This window comes from Chiloscyllium plagiosum, chromosome 37 (genome assembly GCF_004010195.1).
Source record: "Chiloscyllium plagiosum isolate BGI_BamShark_2017 chromosome 37, ASM401019v2, whole genome shotgun sequence".
Classification (NCBI taxonomy): Eukaryota; Metazoa; Chordata; class Chondrichthyes; order Orectolobiformes; family Hemiscylliidae; genus Chiloscyllium; species Chiloscyllium plagiosum.
This window is the reverse complement of record NC_057746.1, coordinates 31,347,606-31,357,582: the sequence shown is the minus strand read 5'-3', so window position 1 is coordinate 31,357,582 and position 9,977 is coordinate 31,347,606. Positions and strand designations below refer to the sequence as shown.

At 45.3% G+C, this 9,977-nt stretch overlaps 1 protein-coding gene across 1 annotated transcript; it reads left to right on the top strand.

Annotated features, from left to right (window-relative positions):
* The first annotated feature begins 7 nt into the window (after positions 1-7).
* Positions 8-9,660, top strand: LOC122541476 (zinc-binding protein A33-like). Its single transcript, XM_043678264.1, has 6 exons — positions 8-717; positions 808-903; positions 997-1,230; positions 6,004-6,026; positions 6,124-6,239; positions 8,867-9,660. Exons 1-6 carry the CDS (start codon positions 307-309, stop codon positions 9,502-9,504), a joined length of 1,518 nt encoding a protein of 505 aa, XP_043534199.1. The 5' UTR covers positions 8-306; the 3' UTR covers positions 9,505-9,660.
* The last annotated feature ends 317 nt before the right edge of the window (positions 9,661-9,977 follow it).

The following is a 9,977-nucleotide window of genomic DNA, read 5'->3' as shown; positions in this document are numbered from 1 at the left end:
CCCCCGCCCCGCTGTACCCTCGGTCACCTGTTAGTTCCTGTCAGAGCGGTCTCTGCCAATTCCCTCCTCCTTCCTTCTGCCCAATCCTCGCTCAGTCTCCTCTGCCCCCACCCGTGCACAGCCCTATAATATCCCCATCCCGTTCCGTCTTGGGTCCATTGACCAATAAAAATACACCCACACCGGCAAATATCCCGAGCCTCCGAAGCAATGCGGTGAATTTCCCGGGAAGTCGCAGGACGGAAAGTATTGGCCAGCCCAGCAACACCAAATCTGAAAGAGTAACCAGGCGTGGTGAGGGTGGACATGGATTCCAGACAGCAGGGAGAGAGTTGGACCGTGGTGGTAAAATGTCCCATTTGTCAGGAATTCTTCACCGATCCGGTTATACTGGATTGTGGACACTACTTCTGCCGCTCCTGTACCACCCAGAGTTGGGAAAAGCAGGAGAGAAAATCCTGCCCGGAATGTAGACAGGAGTTTCCGGATAGATCCCTCAGAGGAAACCGGGCCTTAGCGAATCTGGCCGAGAAAGCTCGAACATTAAATCTGAATCCACAAGAGAAGGAAAGTAAACATCACTGTGAGGAACATCAGGAAGAACTGAAGCTGTTTTGTGAAACTGACAAGAAATTGATCTGTGTGATTTGTAGAGATTCCTGGGAACACAAATCTCACAACTTCATCCCGATCACAGAAGCTGTTGGACTCTACAAGGTAAAAGGAAACACATTCCATCCTCTGATTATTTCATCACATTTTCATGGTCTAACACTTTTATTTTCTGATTTTCTCTCCCAATCCCAGGATCGGGTGAAATCTTCCTTGGATTCTCTCACAGAGAAAAAATCAGCAGCTCTAGAAATGGAGCGGGAGCAGAAACAGCAGATTTCCCAGATTCGGGTAAAATCTCCCTGAGCTGATTCTCTGGGATCTGGGTTAGTTTTGTTCACTTTAAGGTGGGACATTAGTGATGTTTCACATCTCGTTCCACAGGAACAGGCGAACTGCCTGCAGAGCCACATCGAATCAGAGTTCACTAAAATGCACCAGATTCTCACTGAGAAAGAACAGACTTTACTCCGAGATCTCAGGGAAGAAGAGGAGAGGACTCTGCAACCAATGGAGAAAAGGCTTCGAGAGATCCAGGAGAATTTAAATTCAACTGCGGGGAAGCTCTCTCATCTGGAGAAACAGTTGAAACAAAAAGACCAAGTGATATTCTTGAAGGTAAGGTATTATATTTCAGTTTAAGGTCAGTGAGAGTGAACAGGCACATAACATAATCAGCTAATTTATTTTCCTAACCTGTGGCTTTTCCCAAACATGCAGCACAATGTGATCGTGTACAGACGGTGCATTGTTTTTGTATTTGTAATTGTGGATTGAGGTAGTGACTGCTGGAAGGTTCTGGTTAAAGGTTCTGAAACCAAACAGCCAGATTTCACTGTAAAGTACCATTTACTCAGGTACTGGGTGAAGGTGAGAGACGAGCTGGTGTGGCAGGAGTTGGGAGGTGGTTTTGGTGAGGCTGGGGATTTTAGATTGGATTTTCAGGGGACAACAAGCAGCTGATTGGTGAGATGGCTTTAATAACAAAGCCTTCTGCCTAGCAACAAGGATGTGATTGGCTTCTTGTTGCAGTATAATTTGTGGGTGTGAATGTTTCAGCAGAAATGACCAGACTCCAGGCGCAGTTTAGCTCAGCCTTAGCTCTGCAGTTAAAAAACAATTCTCTAAACTGAAGATTGTTTTTTTCAAGAAGTTCTGTCAGCAGTTGCTGTAAACCCGTGGTTCTTAATCAATAAATCCGAGACATTCTAGATGTGACTCTTTCTCATGGACCTGCTACAAACCAGTGAACGTATTGAGAGAGGAAGGATGGAGAGGCAGTTAGAGTTACCTTAGTCGCTTCCTTGTGAACGGGTATCACCAAGCTGCCTTTGCAGTCTGCACCTCTACCGGTAGCGTTTTTTTCCCTTTCTTGTGTAAGGGGGAAGTTGATGAATAGCTCAATGTTTTAACCAGCGTTATATGGTTCATATTTGCAGTAATTGCGTATCTACAGCTGAGTGTATTTTGTTAGTTGGAAGAAGCTGGACCATGCTTTATGTCAAGCCACGTCTACAAATGAGATTTGTTTTAGAATTCTGGACCCTTTTTAAAACCTTTAACTTGTGATAATCCCCAGAGTAGTGGGGCTTGATTTCCCTTGCAGCCCCTCGGTTTGGTGTAACAATTGATCAATGGCTCTTCAGTTTCTGGACAGATCTACAATGCTTGCTGTATTGTGTTAAAAAGTACAGTCACTTCAAAATTAACGGGAAAACACATGAAGCTCCATGGGGTTTGTCAGCAATACTTTCATGTTTACTTTGTAATTATTTCTGTGGTGTCTACGTTAGTAGCTTCCTGACACTCGCATTGCAATGCAGTTACAGTGACGTGTGGTGAGTCTGTGCCCAGTGCATTGAATGAAAGCAATTACCTGTGAAAGGGACTGACGTTGATGCAAATCTGACACAGAAACTGGGTATTTCACACAATCCAGTTTCTAACAGGAGTTTTAAACTTATGCGGCCTAATTTCCACTGCTTGTCTTGAAAGATTGTCTTTTCAGATATTACATAATACTTTGACATTAAGCAGTTAATCTATGTCAGTGTTTATAGTCTATATGGGTCCTGTCCTACCCCACAGCATCGGATTCAAAGATCATATCCTTCTCTTTCTCTCATCCATATGTATTCTGTGAATTTGCCTCAATCATTCCTTCTGCTAGTCAGGTCTACTTTGGGAGAAATGAATCTATATTCTGTAGGATTTCATTGTGAAAGTTTTACAGTTTTAGTCTCTATATACAATACTATACACTATAACTGTACCTTACCAGATCCATAGATAACAGCGAGTGATCCTCCGCTTTTGTGAAAAAACTGACCCTGCAAGATCTATCTCTCCCCACAGCAACACCTCTTTACTTGGGTCATTGCGTGAAAGGATGTGGGGTGTGACTGGGCAGGATGATATCAGGCAGTAAGACAAGGTGAATTGCTTCTTGGGAAGAAAGTGCAGATAGGAATTCTTCATTTAAGGATAATTACGGTGGTCAGTAGGACTTTAAACTTCTGAGTCAGGGAGAAGGGAGAGCAAAAATGACTGGGAGTATGGAGTTAAATGGAAAGATAAGCAGCAGGATAGCATGTGTGCAGGTGGGCTTAAGCTCGAGGCAGACCAGGAATGCAGCAAAAAGGAAGGAGAACTTAGGACATCTTATGATTTCCAATATCTCTAATAATGATAAGAAAGTTAGCATTAAGGCACTGAATGCTCGTAGTATTCATAACAAAGTAGATGAATTAACGGTACAAATCATCGTGAATGATTATGATGTGGTAGGCATCACAGAGACATGGTCGCAGGGGGTTTAGGACTGGCAGTTAAACATCCAAGGATTTACAACTTATCGAAAAGAGAGGGAGGTGGGCAGCGGGGGCGGGGTGGCCTTGTTAGTTAAGACTGAAATTAAATCTATGGCACTGAATGACATAGGGTCAGATGATGTAGAGTCCGCATGGGTGGAGTTGAGTAACCACAAAGGCAAAAATTCTGTAATGGGAGTTATATACAGACCCCCCAGCAGTGGTCAGGACCAGGGGTGCAAGGTGTACCAGGAAATAGATAGGGCATGTCAGAAAGGTAAAGTCACAGTGATCATGGGGGACATCAATACGCAGGTGGACTGGTGAATAATGTTGCTGGCGGATCCAAAGAAAGGGGATTCATGGAATGCTTACAAGCTGGCTTTTTGGAACAGCTTGTGCTGGAGCCCACAAGGGAGCAGGCTATTCTGGACTTAGCTGAAAAATGTGTTGCTGGAAAAGCGCAGCAGGTCAGGCAGCATCCAAGGAGCAGGAGAATCGACGTTTTGGGCATAAGCCCTTCTTTGGGGGGGGGGGCTACAAAAACAAACACGAGGATAACAAAGAGAGAAACAAGGACGCAGAGGATCAAATATGAAGGTAGGCTAGCCAGTAATATTAGAAATGATAGTAAAAGCTTCTTTCAACATATAATAAACAAATGAGAGGCAAAAATAGACATTGGGCCGCTCCAAATTAATGCAGGAAGGCTAGTGATGGGAGATAAGGAAATAGCTGAAGAACTTAATAAAGACTTTGCATCAGTCTGCACAGTGGAAGACATGAGTAATATCCCAACAATTAAGGAGAATCAGGGGCACCTTGAGTATGGTAGCCATTAGAAAAGAGAAAGTGCTAGAAAAGCTAAAAGGTCTAAAAATTGATAAATCTCCTGGCTTCAATGGTTACATCCTAGAGTTCTGAGGGATGTGGCTGGGAAAATAGCGGAGGCATTGGTTGTGATCTTTCAAAAGATACCGGAGTCAGAGAAAGTCCCAGATGATTGGAAAATCACTGTTTTAGAAAGAATCAAGACAAAAGATGGAAAATTAAAGGTCAATTAGCCTAATTTCGGTTGTAGGTAAAATTCTAGAATCCATCGTTGAGAATGAGATTTCTAAATTCTTGGAAGTGCAGGGTCTGATTAGAATAAGTCAACATGGATTTATTAAGGCAAGGTCATGACTGACAAACTTGTTAGAATTCTTTAAAGAGGTAACAAATAGGTTAGACCAGGGAAACCCAGTGGATGTTATCTATCTAGACTTCCAAAAAAACCTTTGATAAGGTGCCTCACGTGAGGCCGCTGAGTAAGATGAGGCTCTATGGTGTTCGAGGTGAGCTATTGGCATGGATTGAGGATTGGCTGTCTGACAGAAGGCAGAGAGTTGGGATAAAAGGTTCTTTTTCGGAATGGCAGCTGGTGACAAGTGGTGTCCCGCAGGGTTCAGTGTTGGAGCCCCAGCTGATACTTTATATATATAAATGGTCTGGATGAAGGGACTGGGGGCATTCTGGTGAAGTTTGCCAATGATATGAAGTTATGTGGACAGGAAGGTAGTACTGAGGAGGTGGGGAGGCTGCAGAAAGATTTAGACAGTTTAGGAAAGTGGTTCAGGAAATGGCTGATGAAATTCAACGTGAGCAAATGTGAGGTCTTGTACATTGGAAAAAAGTATATAGGCATGGACTATTTTCCAAATGATGAGAAAATTCATAAAGCCAAAATACAAAGGGATCTCGGAGTGCTAGTCCAGGATTCTCTAAAGGTAAATTTGCAGGTTGAGTCCATGATTAAGAAAGCGAATGTAATGTTGCCATTTATTTCAAGAGGGATAAAAGTAATGATGTGCTTCTGAGATTTTATAAAGCTCTGGTTAGACCCCATTTAGAATACTCTGTCCAGTTTGGGTCCCACACCTCAGGAAGGACATACTGGCACTAGAGCATGTCCAGCGGAGATTCACACCGATGATCCCTGGAATGGTAGGCCTAACATACGATGAACAGCTGAGGATCCTGGGATTGTATTCCTTCGAGTTTAGAAGGTTGAGGAGAGATCTAATAGAAGCTTCCAAAATAATGGCTCAGAAAGGGTGGACGCAGGGAAGTTGTTTTTGTTAGGTGGGGAGACTAGGACCCATGGGCACAACCTTAGAATTAGAGGGTGTCAATTTAGAACAGAAATGAGGAGACATTTCTCTAGCCAGAGAATGGTGAGCCTGTGGAATTCACTGCCATGGAGTGCAGTGGAGGCTGGAACGTTAAATGTCTTCATGGCAGAGATTGATAACTTCTTGATCTCACTAGGAATTACGGGCTGAAGGCAGAGTGTGGGTAAGTGGAGTTGGAATGCCCATCAGCCATGATTGAATAGCGCAGTGGACTCAATGGGCCAAATAGCCTTACTTCCACTCCTATGTCTTATGGTCTTATTTGCTGTTTCCAACATGCTGGTTATGTGTTTTCTTGAAATATCTGGACAATTCCCAGCAGCTTGTAACAATGTGAGTGTTATTGCTGCTTTCTGGATGTAGACAGTCAGTCTCTGTCAACTCAGATTGTGTTTTGTTTATTTCAGGAGGAAGTATCTCGGAAGAGAAGGTAGGACATGCACTTTACTGAAACTCAGTGCAAGTTGGTGAAATTACTCAGGAAAGTGATTGTGATCAATTTACTACCAAGTGTTCATTATTTACAGGATTAGTGATGAACGCAATGTGCTGTTACTGACAGATGGAGTCCTGTCTATTGGAAAGTACAACAGCCCTTTACAGTACACAGTGTGGAAGGAGATGTTCAAACACATCAGGCCAGGTAAAACCTTTATAAATTCCCAGGTGCAGTTTCACATTAAATTTCTCAGTGTAATCTCTCAAATGACATCAACATGATGTAGTTGTGAAGGACTGTGATTTAATGTACATCAGACTGGAATCCCACTCTTATACAGGCACCTTCCAAAAACATCTCCCTGTCAAGCAGTAAATGATCATTTCAGTTCTCACAACAAGACAGTTCAAAGACCACTGCTTCTGTGATCCTGCTGTGCTTTGCACAATTCAGCAATGCAATTGCAGTGACATGTGGTAAGTTTGTGTCCAGTGCACTGGATATGAAACCAACTACCTGCAAATCTGACATAGAAACTAGGTATTTCACACAACCCAGTTTCTGACAGTTGGGAGTGAAGGAAACAGTTTCCGTCTCTACTCGTGGTCACCTTGCTGCTATTTCATGGGGTGAGGGTGAGGAATATTGATAGACATAATTTTAGGGATAGGTTACATATGGATGAACATGTATCTGTGTGAAGGCAACAGTTCACTAGAAGCAAACTGAAAATGTTCAGAGTCGAGAGTGTGGTGCTGGAAAAGCACATCAGGTCAGGCAGCATTCGAGGAGCAGGAGAATCGATGTTTCCGGCATAATCCCTTCATCAGGAATGAGGCTGGTGGGCTGGGGCTGAGATAAATGGGAGGTGAGGTGGGGATGGGGGAGGGCGCTGGGAAAGTGATAGGTGGATGAAGGTGAGGGAGAAGGTGATAGGTCAGGGCAGTGATGGTCAGCTCCAGAGGGTGGAGCCAATTTGGAGGCTTGGGAATGGGATAATATTTGAGTAGGGGAAATGAGGAAGATGTTGAAATCCACATTTATCCTGTATGGTTGCAGGGTCCCAAGGCGGAATATGAGGTGTTCCTCCTTCAGGCGTTTGGTGATAACAGTTTGGCGGTGGAGGAGGCCCAGGACCTGCGTGTCCTTGACAGAGTGGGAGGGGGAGTTGAAGTGTACAGTCATGGGGCAGTGGGGTTGGTGGTGCAGGTTTCCCAGAGATGTTCTCTGAAACAATCTGCAAGAAGGCTTCCTGTCTCCCCGATGTAGAGGAGGCCAGCCCTGATGCATTGGATGCAGTAGGTCACATTGATAGAGGTAAAGGTAAATTTCTGATGGATGTGGAAGGATCCCTTGGAGCCTTGGATGGAGGTGAGGGGAGTGGTGTGGGAGCAGGTTTTGATCTTCCTGCAGTGGCAGGGAAAGGTGCCGGGAGTGTGGGTATGGACCTGACAAGGGATTCGCAGAGGGAATAATCTTTTTGGAATGCTGATAGGGGTATAGAGGGAAATATATCTCTGGAGGTGGGGTCCGCTTGAAGGTGGCGGAAGTGGTGGAGGATGATGTGTTGGATGCGGAGGTGGAAAGTCAGGACCTAGGTGAGGAAGCGCAAAACCTGCTCCCACACCACTCCCCTCACCTCCGTCCAAAGCCCCAAGGGATCCTTCCACATCCATCAGAAATTTACCTTTACCTCTATCAATGTCACCTACTGCATCCATTGCACCAGGGCTGGTCTCCTCTACATCAGGGAGACAGGAAGCCTTCTTGCAGATTGTTTCAGAGAACATCTCTGGGACACCCGCACCCACCAACCCCACTGCCCCGTGGCTGTACACTTCAACTCCCCCTCCCACTCCGTCAAGGATATGTAGGTCCTGGGCCTCCTCCACCGCCAAACCGTTACCACCCAACGCCTGGAGGAGGAACGCCTCATATTCCGACTTGGAACCATATGGGATAAATGTGGATTTCAACAGCTTCCTCATTTCCCCTCCCCCCACATTATCCCAGACCCAAGCCTCCAACTCGGCACTGCCCTCTGGACGTGTTCATCACTGCCCCCTCTGACCTATCACCTTCTCCCCCACCTTCATCTACCTATCGCTTTCCCAGCTACCTCCCCCCAACCCCACCCCTGCTCCCATTTATCTCTCAGCCCCGACCCACAAGCCTCATTCCTGATGAAGGACTTAAGCCTGAAACATCAATTCTCTTGCTCCTCGGATGCTGCCTGACCTGCTGTGCTTTTCCAGCAACACACTCTCGATTCTGATCTCCAGTATCTGCAGTCCTCACTTTCTCCTGAAACTGCTGTCAAATTAAAGGACCGCTGATAAAATGCTTGGAACCCCACTAGGTCTGGCAGCAAGAGGACGGAGAAGAAGCTCTTCTACCCTTCTGCCTCTTTTTAATTACCCCAGAACTTGCATATAATTGCCCCTTGCTTTCTCCATGACACCGTGTCAACCAGTCTGTGATTGTTGGAATTCACATTCTTGTATTGGTTCTGATGAAAATGACTTTTCAGCAAGTTTCAATATTTTTTCCAATCCTCCGGATTGTGATCACACGAAGAGATGGCAAAGGACATCAGTGTTGAAATCTGGAACCACCAAGCTCTTCCCAAAGTCTGCGGTCCTGATTGCTTGTGGACTTGCCAACGTCTGGGTGTCTCTCTTTGCAGAAGCTGGGATCTGTGGGAAGGCGGGGCTGCAGGTTCCTTACAGAGAGACCTGGGGTGTGTGAGGGTACTCCACAAGTAAAAGAGGTTCTATAAATGGAAGTGAGAGGCTCAATGGGTGATGATGTTATTTATACTTTTCTCCCAGTTCCAGCCTCTCTGACTCTGGATCCGAACACAGCGCATCCCCGGCTCATCCTGTCTGAGGACCGGATCAGTGTGAGACTCGGAGACACAGAGCAGCCGCTCCCTGACTCCCCGGAGAGATTTGATTCCAGTCCCTGTGTCCTGGGATCAGAGGGATTCACATCAGGGAGACATTACTGGGAGGTGGAGGTGGGAGACAAGACTGAGTGGATTCTGGGAGTGGCCCAAGAGTCTGTAGAGAGGAAAGGGGGGATCATCCTGATCCCAGAGACCGGATTCTGGAGTGTGGAACTGCATCCTGGAGATTGCTATTTAGCTGCCACCTCCCCGTCTGATATCCGCCTCCCCCTGAATGTAAATCCCAGGAAAATCGGGGTGTTCCTGGACTATGAGGGTGGACAGGTGTCATTTTACAATGCGGACACCATGTCCCATCTCCACACTTTCACCCACACTTTCACAGAGAGGGTCTTTCCCTTCTTTAATCCAGGATCAAGTGACAACAGGAACAACTCTGCTCCACTGACAATCTGTGAAACAATGGTCCCAAACCCCTCCATCCCTCAAGATCAGACCACCTCCATGTTTCAGCAGCTTCTAGCATTTTTTTTTAATTTCAAAAATAGACTTTATTCATAAAATAATTTGATGGTCTGTACAGTTGGTCATGCCATACTTATGTAAACATGTATATACAGAGATCAGAATTTATCAACTTTACATACAGGTCTGTATGTTTATCAATCATGTATCCACATCTTTAGCTTAGGCGTCGCAACATTGAAATAAAGAAAAACAAAAGTATACTTTATTCATAAAATACTTTGATCTGTTCAACTGGACATGCCATACATATGTAAACATTCCATTTGTTTGCATACCGAAAACAGAGTAATCATTCCTATTTACAGGTCTGTACGATTACATTTTTAGCTGAGACGTCAGCAGAGCCCAAATGACTGGGCGGGCCCCCTGTTCTTCTTTAGGCAGGCAGACTTTACACAGTGGTCTTTCCCCACCGCGCCTTGGCGGCAGCTGCCCCAAGCTTCAGCGCATCCCTCAACACGTAGTCCTGGACCTTGAAATGTGCCAGTCTGCAACACTCAGTCGGG